The sequence below is a fragment of the Protopterus annectens genome, chromosome 5.part1 (assembly GCF_019279795.1).
Source record: "Protopterus annectens isolate FY-2018-M chromosome 5.part1, PAN1.0, whole genome shotgun sequence".
Classification (NCBI taxonomy): Eukaryota; Metazoa; Chordata; order Ceratodontiformes; family Protopteridae; genus Protopterus; species Protopterus annectens.
Window position 1 is genome coordinate 289,662,905 of NC_056736.1, and position 17,835 is coordinate 289,680,739.

At 45.6% G+C, this 17,835-nt stretch overlaps 1 protein-coding gene across 1 annotated transcript in view; it reads left to right on the forward strand.

The window, feature by feature from the left end:
* LOC122803382 (interferon-induced GTP-binding protein Mx3-like) overlaps nucleotides 1–17,835 on the forward strand; it is a 1,250,224-nt gene that overhangs the window by 371,129 nt on the left and 861,260 nt on the right. Inside the window, exons 6-7 of the mRNA XM_044072962.1 lie at nucleotides 13,880–13,909; nucleotides 14,248–14,256. Of these exons, the coding sequence (XP_043928897.1) occupies nucleotides 13,880–13,909; nucleotides 14,248–14,256 (39 nt within the window). The remainder of the gene's footprint in view (nucleotides 1–13,879; nucleotides 13,910–14,247; nucleotides 14,257–17,835) is intronic.

Sequence of the window (17,835 nt, forward strand, 5' to 3'; positions counted from 1 at the left end):
GGTACTGTGTCCATACTGCACTGGCATTCCAATGCATACTACACATGCAGCCATTGTGTAACACCTACACCATTGTATGCATAGCTGAATGCACGTAACACACCAATTGGTTGTGTGGTGTCATACCACTCTACGGTAATGGGTGTATCTACTGTACATGGGTGGTGTGTATGTCGGGTGGTGCGAGCTGTATACCGTGTGGGAGCACACACAGGTGAGCATGTCATGCCTAGACACATGGGGAATATCAATACAGCAGAACATGCGTTTGACTGGCAACAGACTTACCTGCAACAGACCCTTGTCCTTGCGACTCGCCTGACGTACCTGTAAAGGCATTACACAAAGGTATACACTTTAGCCATTACTATCTCCACTGTCAGCACTGTGCATCACACATCATGCATGTGTGGTTGCATGTGCTATGCACATGTCTGCTAACACAACATAGCATACAATGGTTTGCATCTTGTGTGGCCATATACCTGGCATGTATTGCTATATCATGTGTTGTACTATGACACCCACACCCACGTCGCCTATCATACATACATGCAACACTGACTTACCATGCGGCTCCAGGCTCATAGCTTGGGTGACACCCACCTCCACGATGGCGCAAGTGGTTGTGCATGTTGTTCGGGTGTCCCCAGACTGACCAGGAGCTCCTCCGTAGCTGTGAGGGGGCTGTGTTGGTGGCCCACCACCTGTCCCACATTGTTGCCTGGCGATTGCAGCGGCACGCTGTCTTGCATGCGGATCAGGTCTGTGCAGTGCCTGCGGATTTGTTGGTATGTGCGGTTGGTTCCGCCCACGCTGTTCACCCTCCTGCACAACTCCTCCCACATCTCCTGCCGTTCTTGTGCCTGCTGTGGGACATGGCTGAACAGGGCATTGTAGTTACTCTGGAGGTATGGTATGATGACCCCCCTCCTGACGGCTAAATGGTGGTAGCCGAGCGTGGCATTATCTGGAAGACATAATGATGGTGGCAGGTCACATTCACACTGCTGTGCTGGCATACTGTTGGAAATACATTGCTATGACATGTCGACATCTGCACAGTGATCTGTAGAAGGGGCATCGTGGGGGGTGACAGCAGCGCATGTTGTGGCTTCACACCATTGAGCACTGGGTGTCACATCATATCTGTGTGCCACCCCATCACACTGTTACGCACCATGTAGATGTTAGCCTGCCATGGACATGTGTACCTGGCTGCCCCTATGTCGTATCAGTTGGCATATGTCCCCATGTGGCGTCTGTGCTACTGTTCACCTGTGCGCTGTGTATATGTCAGTACACATCACGTCTGTGTCCATTGTGAACGTCAGCAGCGGCACTGTACACATACACATGGACACCTGCACATGCATGTGTTGTGCCATGTACTTCCACACAGCACTGTACCGGCGCTGGACAACACCCCAGCTCACCTGTGTTACGTGTGATAGACATGGAGCAATGTGTAACCATGACACATTAGCAGGAAAGGCCATGCATAGCATGTACACGCACACATTGTGCAGAGCATCACACAGCACCTGTAACATGACAGGGTGCATCGCCACCACATTACTACTGTGTATGGTTGATAGTGAGAGTGCCTTTTGTCCATTGCACCATGTGGGACTGCGATAGCTCATGCTGCCTTGCTGGTCATCTCTGCATGATATGGCAGGGTATGCATCATACATGGCAATGGGTGTGACCCACCCAGGGGCTGCCGGTATTGGCAGGGTGGCTGTCCATTGCTTTGGTCTTAGCTGTGTGAATCTGGACATTCAATATGTTTATCACCATGGTGTGGACACTGGCCTCCAGCGGGGTATGCTGTACGCTGCTTGTTGAGGGTGTGTGTGGTGCATGCAGGTATCACACATCCATGCGTACACTGTAGCCCTGGCAGGTGCTATGTGCTGGGATGTTGATCGACACAGTGCTGTATGTGTACACACACCACTATCCCATGCACATGGATATCCGCCTGAACTGATGTGGGTGACACATATGTGTGCATACATTGCCCGCTGCCACCCACATGTCTGCTGCTGCACTACACACCGCCATCCCTCCCTGTGTGAATGTGGTGTTGGCCTCAGCAGAGGTATCCATGTATGGGGACATGGATGTTCACATAGCAGGCCCACTGATGGTATCGTCGATCTGACCATACACATGTGATGCACCCCTCACACATACAACCCATTCATATTGTTGTTCACAATGGTGACACGGCTATATTGCTATGCCGGAGCCATTCCCAGACATACATACACACAGGCAAGCATGCCCATCTGTGTCATTGACGGACTATTGGTGTGGTTTGGCACCTAACGTGTTTGACTGCAGGTGGCGCAGACCTACTGTGCACATGTCTACATGGTAGGCCTGTTCTACGGTAGGCATCTGTGATGTGCTGTGCACATCTCATACCTGCACATTTGGTTGTTGTCCATCGGTCCACAGGCCAGTGGTGGGACATACAGAGATGTTGCTGAACATATGTACATGCGACACTGTACAACTGTGGCGCTAGCCTCTCAGATGCTCATGTGTCATGGACGTGAACACCGTACACACACATGTGGTTGTGGGCCGTCCATACCCATCTCCACCTGTGGGTTGCTATCATCCCACACACTCCTTGTACTGTCTGTTCAGGCTATGCAGCTATGTGGGGCTTGTGTGCATACAATACAATACTATGTGCCTTTGCACCCATCACGGACATTGTCACACAGGTACACCGGCAGCCATACACATCGCAGATTGTTGTCAGCATGTCACATGTGGTACACACCTAACACATCTCCTGCGGGACATGGTAATCTGTGTGGGCATGTCCAGTAGTGACATACCACAGCTACCCCTACATGGCGGCTATGCAGGACATGTCTGTGTACATCTACTGTGACATATACACCAGCAATGCCCCCTACCTACATCACATGGTACTACCTGTGGAGTATGTGTGTCTGCATCCATGCTATGGCCATAGATGACATTTGTACATCTATATGTGCAACATACCTCGGTGGGGGTTGTCATGAGCACACGTTCCATGTGTCAATGCATTGTTTGTGTCTGTTGGGCAGTCATTGTTGTGCATGGTTTACATGGCTGACATAGTGTACTGTGTCTGATTCCAGGTACTTCATTGGGCTACCAGCATTGTACATTTCTGCAGCACATTCCAGCCATCATGTAGCCAGCTTAGATGACAGTGGGAGGTGTTCTGCCATGTGCACATGTGTCACACAGTACAAGGGTGACTGACACACATTGTCGGGACTGGGTTCTGACTGCTGTGGATGTGTGCGGTGTTGACAACCATGACTGCACCAGATGGTGTCTCCTGGATGTGTGACATTCACAACAAACACCCACATTCACATAGCAGCACATCGTCCACGACAATTTACATTCCTGCCTGAACACTGTGTACGGTATGTTTGTATGACCACTGCATATATCACTGGTGGCCACCAGCATGGCTGCCTACAGCAGCAGTGTGTATCCTGTGCAAACATGGGTTACACCAGTCACAACACACCTGTGCCAGCTGGCCCTGTAGTGGGTGACAGTGCAGTTACATTCATCATGTAACAGTATACACCGTGCACCAGTATGTTGCGGACATGTGAGCGGCTGTGCTACTCAACATATGCACACATGACGCATCACCTGGTACACCGTGTCTGCCTTGCCACCTGCTATTGTGACCACCCTGTGATGACATTGTACAGCCCACATGGACGTGGACATGTGATGGCTCAATGGTGAATTAACCGTCCAGGTGTGTGTCTAGCCAGGTGTCCAGTAGCCACTGGTCTGCATGCAGGGATAGTCTACATTGGCCTACTCTGTCACTGGGACTGTTGACTATGGTCATACTGTTGTTATGCAGGCATGTGCTGTCTGTCCAGTCTGATAGTCGTGTTGAACCACACTACCGTGGCACACATGGCGTGTGGACATCTGGCTAAGGTGTGCAGCCCACATGTACATCTTCTCATGCTATGCTGCCTGTGCAGCGGTGTCACATGTCTGTCTCTGGCAGGGCTGTCACAGGTAGGCACAGCATGCAGTGATGTGTGACAATGCTTACACCCTCCACTGTGCTGTACAGTAGCACTGCACACACAGTACAGCACACATGTCACTTATCTACAGTGCCTGGGACCTGCCTCCATGCCCTACACGCCACACCTGCCAGTCCAGATTGTACACAGATCATACCTCCCAGTCACATACCTGGACTGCAACACACACAGGTGGGTGGTTCCCACACCGCACCGTGATTTACACACATACTGTATTTTCCCATGACACATTGCATCATAGGTGGACAATGTTCAGATACCCATGTTTGTGGCCACTACGCACATTGTGACACGCGACAGTGCAGACACTGTACACCACAGGTTACATGCCAGTCAGGGTGGCATGCTGTACATTGCACCTGGGACAGTTGCTACTGCTATGTATTGCCAGCAACACGACCTTCCCTAGTATGGACTCCCACGTACCCACACATGCTTGGCCATGCAGTACACATAGCTGGGTGACACATTACACGACACATACCATACCTACACTACCTCAGCATGCACCAAACCTACATGTGTCTGTATGCTAGGCCTACACACCTCCCCCCTCTGTTTGCTGAACATCCATGCTTACCATCCCTGCTAGCCACACCCTAAGCACACAACCATAGCAGCATGCATGGTACATACACACTACAGCCGGTATTACTGACATCCACTGACAGAGGTTGTTGAGGGCATGGCACCACGTCCAATGGACAGTCTATGTGCCTATGCCAACAGTGATCACAGTGCACTTCTGCTACATGTACACACTGGTAGGGACCATGCTATTCCACACTGAGACATGGTGGTGCTGGCATTTTCACAGACGCCACAGTGGTATTCCTGTTCCATGCACACGTGCTATATGGGCACATGTGCAGGCTGTTGCACGGTAGTTTTGTTCACCTGTGTGTTGTGTGTCACTTGACAGTCATGGTGTGTCCTGCTGGTGCATGACATACTCCACAGCTAGCTACCTACACATGACTGCCAGACATTGCAGTGTGGGCCCTCACGCAGTGTGGTGGTATGTCTCTGCTGTTTGACTACATCCACATTCAATGCAGCATACCACGGTCATGCAGGCATTTACGACACAGATGTTGCTGGCATCCTGCCTGCCAATGGGGTACCTACCAACAATACACACTCTCACTCACTACAGGGTTCCAATCCTTGGCTGGACATTGTATTAACCCTGTGGACACATACATAGTACTGGCATGCACATGTTATGTCTGGGAACACAGTCCCAATGTCACCTCCAACCACCGTAGTTGTTGTATCCCGCCAACCTGGCTGTTACATGTCTCTGCAGCAGCACACATCAGTGACTGCTAGCCCATTCATGTACGTTGTGCACCATGACCACCACACTACCACATCTATCACACTACACATGGATGGTACTGCATTGCACGTATGGGGCTGCATCTCTACACCCATGACTGGGCCATTCAGTATGGCACTGGGCCACATCTTGACATACATGCTTCACACACTCATTGACTACCTGCATGCCTTTCCTGGCACCCTTGTTGGGCTTCTGTGCGCCACGGAACACCACATCCCATGCTGGCCACCTGTCATATTATTGCATGGGTGGTTGGGGTGGTACAGAGGGTATCACATCAGACATGATCTGCTCTTTGCCCTTCAGCACCATTCCACTCTATGCTATTGACTTTGTACACATCCAGCATCACATCGTACCCTATGTATCGGCATGTTACGCCATGTGCCTTCTGTACAGTTCACACAGTGGTGCAGGCATGTCATGCTAACTACAACATGTCAGGGACGTGTGGCATTGCACGTTCCTCAGACATGTGGCCCCTCATGCTCAGTATTTGCATACGTACACTACCTACTGTCACACAGTACTGTACATGCCTACATATACCACTTCTACATACCTGGCAGCATTCTAGCTCATCCTACTCATGTTGCTGACACCCATACAGGTGTCAGTGTGGCAGATATATCATGTAGATATCATTGCATCAGTTACATCACACATAGTGCATACACATCACCTTTGCATACTGACAGTCATGCGGTGTGTATCACATGGATACTGTCCCTATACAGGCATATCACGTTGTACATGGTTGATGTACACACACATGGCCCACATGGTGCTGTGGTTGCCATATTACACCATAGTGTGGGTACACATGTGCAGGACTACACATTTCTGGACCGTATGTGTAGCTGATACCTTGGGTGCCCTTGTACCTGTGCCATACACACATGTACACGCAGGCCATGTTACAATAACACATGTGTGGTGTACCTTACACAATGGATACAACGTTACATGTGTCAGTATAGTCATGCTGTGCTCTCTACCCAGCTCAGACAGTTTACATATGCAAATGACAGTCATGTAACACATCTGTGCTCACCTAGATGCCACTAACACAGGGGTGTAATGTACTCTGCCATGGCCCATGTTCTCCACAGTACTGATGCATGTAGTACTCCTACATGGCGTTTGCTGTGGGCAGGGGGGGAGGAGCAGTCCTGCATGTGTGCACACATGCCACATTGCTCAGCCTGCGTCTGTGTGACATCCACAGACTGGACACACACCATGCTGTGGGACATAGGTCCTGTGCACATCCCACAGGGGCACACTGTGTCACTAGTCGTGTCATAGCTGCCTTGCTGGTAGGGTGACACAGACCCATGGTACCACCACAGCGGACGTACTGTATAGACATGACAGTTGACATCCAGTTCTGCCGTTCAGTGGACACTACCATGGGGGTATCAGTACTGTGTACATTGCACATGTGTTTACACGGCACTGCTGGACATCATTGTGGCACACATTGCACCTGCTATGGAACGTTTGGACATGGTCACTTGCTGGTACCTCCATTTCGGTACCTATTCTGCTACTACATTGTCCCATATGTGCAGGCCATACATATCTTGTGTATGTATATAACATTAGCCCATCGTTCCATCATGCATGCTATGCCTGTGATACTGTCTATGATCTCTGAACATATCCATCATGCCAGCTTTGCATTACACATACTTGACATAGTCGCCTACTGCGTGGGATAGGTGCACGTCGTGCGCACATTCCATATGACATCGACGGTATATGCCCATGCACATGTGTGCTGTGACACTATACATAAATGTCCTATCCCCTGCTGTGGCACTTCAGTGTTGGATATCCACTGCCAGCATCGCGCGTGGGTGGTGGCATTGTTCTGTGTTTGCAACCCCTATGGCAGACCTGGGGTAGGGTTATCACCTGTGCCACTTTGCAAGGGACAGTCCCTCCTTGGGCAGTTGTGTCCTGACAAACTTTATCACTAATGGCAAATGTCCTGAGATTGTGGGACATCACTATATCCCATTCTTATGTAAGAGTTGCATAACATACTTATTTATGTATGTACATTCCTAACTGTTACAAGACACACAATAAGCAACTGAACTGCTACAAGAATACACCTTTCTTTATGCAAAAGAGTAGAGTTCTAACCTTTGTACTGACCATGGGTATGTGTCCACCTGTAACATCTGAAGTGTGTCCCGACGGTTTCCCACTTTGGCCTTTTGAAAGGGTGGCAAGCCGGCCCTGGGGTTATCCCAGGTGTTTACATGTTGTCCCACTGCTGTGCACACGTTGTCCACAGTTGTTGGTATGCTGCGCGTTTTAGCATTACATATCCAACCTTCGCCTCTCTCTGCCTGATGGACAGGTATCTTTACCTACACACACCGTTCACATACTGTACAGATTCGTCATACGTATCGTGCGTTACACACCAGTACAATTCGTGGGTTCGACATACCTTTCCGGCCTTTTGTTCTGCGTTTGACTCAATTCCCTTCATTCTTTTTCTTGAGTTCGTATGGGTTCGGTATGAACATACGGTTTGGATATCCAGGGAGTCTTCCTTATATTCGCCGTCGCCTGATCCATGTGGGTTAATCAGGCCAATAGCTGTTCCTCGGTGTGTACTTATGCGCATATCAGCGGTGATACCTCTTCCTTTCGTTCGTTACGTCGGCACTAGGCCATGGTTCTTTCCTCGTGTGGCCGTTGGTTATTTGCAATACCTTAGTGAGGATGGTATGTATTGTATCATGTTTGTGTGACTGCATCCGCTATGTGTGGTGTCGGGTACATTTCGCTGTGGTGTTAGCCGTGGATTGTGTGTGTTGGGTATGGTATTGTGTTCGACATGTGGGTCCCCGTGTCCTGGCGGCATCTGTCGATGGCGTTGTGCATTCAAATGTGTTACATGGCTGTTATTTTCCTGTACATAGCGAATGCATGGATGCATCAGCCGCTGCTAGTGTTCCCCATGAGCTTGTTGTGGGTATGCCGCTGTCATTCACTGCCTGTATGTGTTTGCTACGGTTTTAGCTGTTATCCCTTTGATATGTGCAATGGGGTATATCTGCGGATGTGGGTGACGGTGCAGGGTGTGAGTCTTGCATTTACACATACCAGATATGCTTGTGTGTGTGCTCCATCCCTGCTTGGGGAGCTGCGGGTTACCTGTCTGTTGTTCCGGGAATGTTTGTTTTGTTGATGTCGTCTGCTGTCGGTATCGCCTGCATGTGTGCTTCCTGCACGTATTCCGCCTTCACATCGGTTATATATCTGCGCATGTCCGATCGTGCCTACCATCCATTGGCACTTTGTCGCTGATAGTTACGGTGATTGTGGTCCTATACTTGGGGCGGACTGTATGCTACCGGTAGCCTCCTATTCGTGTGCGCTTGCTTACGTCACGGTCGTGGAACACACCGCGGTATTTACCGGACCGTAAGTGTTCACGATCGGTGTCGGGATGGCACATTCGTATTTTCGCCGTACATGCCTGATGCTGTGTAACGTTGCCAACAGACCGTGTGGAGTCTACGTTATGGCCGCCATACCTACGGTCGTGGTTTGTACATGCGTCCTTTGCATCTCCGGTTTGCTATGGCCCTGTGGTACACTTTGGGACATTTGCGCTTTGCATCATTTTACGTCGCCACGTGCATAGCCACTGAGGAGATGCCAGTACTACTTTGTGGGTACTGCTGTACATACGCCTATGGTTCCTGTACTGTATGCCTCGCCTGTTATTACACTCCGCCTGTGACATGTCACCTTCATACACAGTTTACACTGGCACACACATTACACACACACAGCGGAACACACGACAACCTCACCTCACACATACACATATTGCCGCCATGGCTGTCAACCTTCTATTTCGAGTGGGGAACACACACAGTAGTAATGTGAAACACATGGGCATAATGTGGAACACATAGTAATGGCATAGTGACAACTTCAGCTAAGTAGGTCATAGGTTGATTATGATATGCTGATTTACTTACAGTGAAGAACCTTTACTGACTTACTATGAGTACATTCTATTTACCAGGATGTCATTTATATACATTCCTAACAATGGATGTTTGAGAGACATTTTCAATGTGGAACTTGTAGGTACTGCGAGGAACATGAACTGTTTTACACCCGAATGAGGTAATTCCTCATAATGTTGTACACTTCACTGGTATGCTTTCCGCCAGACCGACGGTTGAACACAATACCTACGTTGGCGCATCGCGGTGGCGGCGTGTATCTCCGCACTCATGTCCTATGGATATGACACGCACATATGTAGGGTTGCCACCTTTTCAAATGGCCAATGTGGGAAATTTTAGTAGAAACGTCTGATTTTGCATGCCAACACACACCCACGGCCAGTACAAAGGACAGCGATTCACTTTTTGACGGAATACGACGATGTAGCATTACAGTTGCTTATTCTGTTTATTATCATATTTAGATGTTTCTTCTACAATATAACTGTTTTGTGCAACTAATAAAGTAATTATGGGAAATGGTTTTGTCCTACAATCTCAGGACATTTGCCATTTTGTCAATGTTTTTGCAGGACACAACTGCCCAAAGGTGGACTGTCCCTCACAACGTGGGACAAGTGGTGACCCTACACATATCCCGTTACTGTACCGTGGACTGGTGACCATCCCGACACGCGGATATGTATTGATGCAGGTTAACATTTCCATGGCTGGCGTTACCTGCCCTGCCCACCCTCCAGGATAATCGGGTTGTCGGTCACTATGTTTAATATGTGGTGATTTCACGTCTTACTTATCTGTGAACTTGCATCCCTGGGTTCCATATTACCCTGTTGTACTTTCTATCTGTGTATGCGTACATATATTTCTACATGTGTACTGATATGTATTTCCGTATCTGTGTATGCACATGCGTACATGTGTGGTCGACTTGCGGCGATAGTGGCAGCATATGGCTACGCCGTGTGCTGTTGAACCGGCGTCGCTGACGTGTTGGCGTTCCATGCTCTGCTGGCTATTGGGTGTGCAGTGTTTGGCGGTGCCTTTGTTGGAGTCACACACGTCCGCACATACGGTACACTATACGGGCGGACATGTTTGTGTGGCGTCCATTTTAGTGTGTGTGCAGGTCAGGAGGTGTCAGTCCATGGGGCCTACACTGTCAAAGTATGTGCTATCGTTCCCTCTTTGCCAGGGCGTAGGCATATTTGGGTACGCCTCTGTCTACCTACTGGGGCTGGCTCAGGGTGTCCGTGGCGCCGCACGCCCTGTGCCTGTGCTTGCCCTGGCAGTTGTGGCGGACTTGGTGGCCCTCCGGCATTATGTCCCTGCAGCAGCTGTTTCCGCAGAATCATATTGTGTAGCATACAACATACTATGAATATGTGGGCACTTGTGCCTGGAGAGTACTGCAAGGCTCCACCGGATGTATCCAAGCACCGAACCGTGATTTCAACATCCCAACACACGCTCTATGATTATTCTCGTTTGTGCAGTGCCTCATTATGGCGTTCTTGCATGTGTGTGTGTGCATTTCTGATGGGTGTCATCAACCACGGCTCCAGTGCGTAGCCAGCATCCCCACAAGGTGACCTTGTGTGATGTCCCCACTGGCGAATACCTGGTACAGCTGTGAGGCATGCCAGATATGGGAGTCGTGGTAGCTTCCAGGGCTGCCGGCACACACATCCATGATAATGCCCCGCGCATTGCACACGACCTGGCAATTGATGGAGGGGTATCCCTGCGGTTTATCTAGCGTCTACCCTGCTCCCCAGGTGGTGACTTGATTTCTATGTGCGTACAGTCTATCGCACCCAGGACCTCCGGTATTGTGCCACACGGTGGAAGCGCGATATTGCTAGCCAACTCCTCCTGAGATGTGGGGAACTTTATGTGCTCATGGGCATGTGGTAACATGGCATCCAGGAACTGGTGTAGTACCCTGGATGCTGATGCCTGTGAGATGCCCATTATGTCCCGGTGGGCCTTTGAAAGGTACCTGTAGCCAGTATTCGCAAGCTCACACATACCTTTGTGTCCACTGGGATGGGCTCCCCTCTGTTGTCTCTTGTTCTCAGGCCGGGCACAGCTCCACTATTTGCTGTAAAGTGACCCTGTCCACGCTGTAGCGCCATACTATCTCCAGGTCTCGCAGCCCCTGGTAGGTCACCCTTGGTCTGAACACTCTCCTTCTCCTGTGAGGCCTACGGTTGTTGTCGGCACCACCCTCCGCAACTCCGTCTGTCTCTGCCACATACCTATGCATCACGGCCACGGCGGCACCCAGCATATACATGTTAAAAGTTCCCGTCTGTTTACACCCTACGGTGCGCGTTTGGGAAGTCGCTGTGTGTTGTGCGCATTCACATTTATTACTGTTGTGCTGTATACCCGGTGAGGTCATTGGGTGTGTCTGTGCGGCCCTATCCATGGATTATTTCCGTGGTTTTACGCTTGCAGCTGCAACGGTACTGCCTGTAGTGTTACATTACAGTTGCCTGCATTGCCTTCGCCTGGCATCTTACATTACTGCATCCTGCAGGCACATGGCATATGATGCATTTTATCTGCAGCCGCAGTTATGCTACCTCTGTACTTGGCTGTGCTATTTCGGTTCTTTGATCTTTGCATTTCTACTACATCCCCTATTATCTTTGCTCTCAAATGCCTCCCCTTTCCCGTTCTGCAGGAGTCTGCATGCAGACTTATCAGCTGACGGCGTTTGCCCTTCCTGCATTGATTGGTGTTAATTGCTCGTTACGGATACATTTACACTGCTTCCGCATTTCCTCGTATTCTCCGCATTACCTTCCTATATCCCTGGTTGTTGACGGTGAGGCCGTCACATGACTGGTTTCGGGAACGTAGTCATCCTCGTGCACATGCATTTGTACGCGCATTCTGTACTGTCAGCGCATCTGTTTCCTAACACGCCAGTCATGATGTTGTGATGTGCATTGTACAGCCCAGATTTGCTGTCCTCCAATATCCTTCCTCCTACGGTGGCACACCCCTGTGTGGTTGACATGTATCTGGTGTAGGCCACTCCTCGGTGTAGTACCGCTACGCCGTTTGCTCCATCCTTACGCTGGCGCCGTTTTTGCGATTCACTATTATCTGCCTCATTTGCATGGAATTGACTACTAATACCTGGTTACGGCGGACACCGCCTCCACTCCTTGACAACCATTGCGCTGGGGTTGCAGCTTTACATACATACTATGGTGTGTGGTGGCTGTGCAGCTGATTTGTGTTCTAATGCTCTTTTCGGACATTATCATATTATTTCATTGCTTTACAACTTCTGTGCACACATCCCGGGGTCTGCTGTTCTTTCTACGACGTGCCATTTATGTCATTTTTACATTTTGTGCATATTTTCTTTGGACATTCTCGGTGCCTTTCCACATTGGCATATTGCACCTATATGATACCTGACTTTGACAGCCTTCCGTTACTCCTCCGGTATGTTTGGGTAAATGTAAACCGCTTTTTGGTTTACATTGCCGTGCCTTACGCCACGCGCCACTTCGTGGATCGCTATTGCCCTCATTTGCATGGTGCAATACCGCACACAGTGTGTTTTGCATACCTACGCCGGGGGGCGGAGACGGTCCGGCGCACGCCGGTAGTGCACGTGGAATTCATTCATACCTGAATCGCTCAGCAGCCATATTTGGCGTTATAACGCCAACGCTATGCGGGCGCCTGGCGCAAGGTTCATGAATCCCGGGGAGGATTTATACAATAACAGGTTTTGCACGATGTGTAATTTTTAGGTGGCATATACCTTTAATATGAAGCATTGTGTATTTTGAATTTTGGTGCCAAAAAGTTTATTTAAGTGCTGAGAGGTTTGTTTCAACTTGTTCTGATGAAGCTTGCCAGTTAGTAAGTGAAAGCGCTTAACCTTTTTGGATTATTCTGTGTTTCATTTAATAAAATTACAGTTTGGCTGTGGATTTCGCTGTTTTTTTGAAGACATTTGTTTAATTTGTTCCACTGGCTTTCAAAAAAAGTTTAACTGCTGAACGTTTGGCTGTGGATATCGCTGGTTTTGAAGGCATTTGTTTCGTTTGTTCCACTGGCTTTCGTATATACTTTTCAGGTGCTGAATTGCCGTTTTCTTGGTGAGTTTAGTCTCAAGACACTGGGACTGTTAACGTTCTATGTTTTATTCTGTTCGGTAGTTGCTTGGAACGTTGTTTGTGCTGGTTCCTTCAGGTTTGCCCATGGAGTCTGATCGAGACAACATTCTAGCCCAAGTATGCAAAGTGGTGATTTGGCTCGAGTTCAGTCAGAGCTAACAGTGTTGTGGGGAGAAGTAAGCAGACTTTCTGACGTGTTAGCTAGATTTGGTAATTTTGTCACAGCCAGTGGTAACACTAACAAAGGTTTCAACAATGTTGCACCAGTTTCTGAAGCTCTTGAAGTTGAAACCAATGGTGCAACACATTATAGGGACTTGAGGATGTCCGACAACAGCTTGGACAATTTTAACAATTCTAATAGTACCACGCATTCACCAGGTATACCTAACAGCCAGGGAAATGGTAATGACTGTTCGAAATTGATAGATTTACCAGCTACTTGTCATTCAATCAATAAAAAGAATAGTACCAAGCTGGGTATATCGGACTTCACCTTTGACTGGTCCTTTGCGAACCTTGATTTGGAAGCGAAGCGTGTGGGTACTAAACCGAAAAAGGTGATGTCCCAAAAGACCTATATACATCAAGAACCAAGTGTTGGTAATGAAAAAAGGACTGGGACTGTTGTGGAGTCCGCAAATGTGACTAACAGAGAAGGTGGTAATTCTAACCACCTTTTGAAAATATTTTTGGACAAAAACTGTGTATTTGACTACAATAACCCAGTAAGTAGACAATGTTAATTCTTCGGTTCCTAAAGGAACATTAAAGGACATTATATATGGCCTGGGTAAGAAACTGAATAATATTAACAATATTAACTTAGACAATGCATATTTTAATAAATGTATGGAACATAATATAGTCCCTATGGCACTTAGAGTTTTCAAATGCCCTATGGGAATTGATTTGACTGACAAAACTATACAACAGTTTAACACATTTTTTGATCAATGTGGTTTTAAATATATGCAAATGTTAATCAAATATAACGATGAAAAATTAGTGAGACTTATGCAGGAAGTGGAGGAATTGAATGTGATTATTAGGAATGATTTAGTGTTCCTGCAATGGGAAAAACTGTATGTTAAACAGTTTAATGTAGCTGACAATGCTACCAAACAAATACATATTCGCAAAAATAAGAAGTTTTGTAGAGATATGGAACAATATAAGAAGGGAAGGCCATATATATGGGAGAAATATAAAGTGGATTATAAATATTCTAAAAAAGTTTCAAGTGAAGAATTTGACAATGTTCATTATTCATATGGGCATCAAAGGAACAATCAAGACTATAATTCTTTTCACATAGAGAACAGGAGAAGACAAAGAGACTGGAAATGGGGAGGGAATTGGAGAAGACAACAACAGGAATATTAGGTACAGTAGTGGAATGTCAAGTACAAGAGAATTTAAGTAAACAAAGGCCATTGGTCTTACAGACGAACAACAAGGATTTGTCTAATAACAATAAAGCAAAGATTACACAGGAAGGTGCAGTATACAATTATAAGAATTTTAAGATTTACAACTACACTGAGTACCCATTACAAATGGTATATTTTGATTTATTTTCTAAAGGGATGAAATTCATCCCCACTGCTAAACTTGTTGACTGCATCAGTGAGATAAAAAGATATATAAGAAAACTTAATTTAAGTGTAATGTTCAAAGATTCTATAAAGGATTCTAGCAAGCAAGACTACAAGTGCAAAGGGTTAAAAAAGAAGAGCCCGTTTGTGCCCCCTATGCATCCGATTATTTCAATTTATGACAAATCCGTAACACAACAAGAATATAGACTACAAAATCACATTAGTGGTAAAAAGATTAATTACAATTTATCCTTGGAAGAACAAAAGGTCGTTACTGACCTATGAAATGATGACAGCATTAGAATAATGAAACCCGACAAAGGGGGTGGCATTGTCTTTTTTGACAGTATGGTTTAGTCTTCAAAAATATACGATTTATTACACATCGGGAAATTATGTAATTGTATCTTTGAATGAGATTAACATTGCTTACAATAGGATTGACTTACATATAGAAGAATTCCTGTTAGACAACAGAATCACTACAGACACTTATAATTTTATAAAAGTGGAACATCCTAAGTTAGCGTCTATAGTGGGAATCCCTAAAGTCCATAAAGATACAAAAGACCCCCCCATTCAGACCTGTTATTTCGGGTAGTTATTCCAAAACCCTTCCCTATGGGTTCAGTTATTGATTTTCACTTGAAACATATTTACAACAAAATTCCACATATGATGAAAGATTCATGGGAATTTTTGAAGAAATATCCTACATATCTGAGAAGTAACAATTTGTTATTTGTAGCTATAGATGTTGTAGACCTTTTCTCTTGTATCCCTAAAATTGATGGATTAGAGGCATTTGCTAATAGCATACAGGGACAAAGCATGCTTATTAATGGACATGATGTCAATTGTCCTTGAACATAATTACATTCAATTCGAGGGTGAACTCTTTAGACAAACCAGGGGCGTTGCTGTGGGAGCAGCATGTGCTCCCATCTTCGCTAACCTGGTTATGTTAGACTGGGAAGAGCCAGTTTATGCAATATATTAAATATTATTCACACTATTTAGATGATACATATATATATATATATATATATATATATATATATATATATATATTATGGGAAGGGAGTTCTGACATGTTGGACCAGTTTATAATATATCTCAATCAGAGTAGCAACTATCTTAAATTTACTTTGCATAGCAATAATTTTGGTGTACCCTACTTACACATGTGTTTCTAAAATGGGATCTGGGTTCAAGTCAAGAATTTATAGAAAAAATACTTTTTCCAACAGTTATTTAGAATTTTCCAGTTATCATCCCAGGAACAGGTTTATCAACATTTACAAAGGACAGAGCATACGTGCCATCTGAATGACTTTTGTATACAAAGATATGATAGAGGAAGTGGCACATATTACGACTATGTTCCAGGAAAGAGGATATGATGACAAGATGAAGGCTAGGGTTAGCCAGCAGACCATTCAAGGATGGACATTTAAATATAAACCATTGTTGGGTTTATATTATGCATCAGGGCTGACTGATGATCCATCAGTACATTTCCTAGAAGATAGTCCATCATATGGGAAATAGTGTGTTGGAATATGGACCATATGTAGGTAAAGTTAAGAGCATCTTGACCACTAATTGGAATATTATTGCTATTGATGAGGAATTAGTTAGTACTTTAGGGACTGGACCCAGATTTGTGTACAAGATGGGGTACAACATAAAGAAATATTTAGAGAAAAGGAATTTAAAACCAATATCTTAAGATTTTTATACTAAAAATGTGGTAGTTGTAAACAGTGCAGTCATATTCTTCAGGAAAAAAGTATAATGTTGGAAAATATAAATAGTACAAAAATAATATTTAAACAAGGTAATTGTTGCACTAAGATTGTTATATATGGCTGAATGCATAGCATGCTCAGGATTTTATATAGGAAAAACTGAGAGGAAATTTAATAAACGGATATATTCTGATTTATATAGTATTAGGACAAAAGATGAAACAAACGCTCTTTTTAGACATATTAAAAAATGTGGAGACAGGCACTATTTCAAGTTTGCTATTATTGACAGTGTTCAACTTGATATGGGGGGGGGACGACTTCAAGGGCCTGTTATCATACAAAGAGTATTGGTGGCAGGTTTTACTGGATTCTTCAACCCCACCAGGACTCAATGACGTTATTTCTATTAAACCTTTGCTAGCCATGGGTTGAATTTGGGTTTAGTGGCATATGCAACAGTTAATTTGTGACCATAAGACACTAATAGGTATACTAAATTTTATATTTATTTATATATATATTCACATCATATTGATGGCACAATTTTGTTACAATATTTTTATAGACAGGTAGATTTAGGACAATATATATATTTTGGACATTCTATATTGTATTGTTGTTCAGATTCTTATAGATTTATAGGACAGTTTGGACGGACATGTAACAAATTGTTCTGTATTACCCAGGTATTATATATATAAATATTTAATACAAAATATTTTTTAAGTTTTAGATTCATATTATATATTGTATTTTTGTTTACATTGTGATTAGTATAGATAGGATTTATACAATAACAGGTTTTGCACGATGTGTAATTTTTAGGTGTCCTATACCTTTAATATGAAGCATTGTGTATTTTGAATTT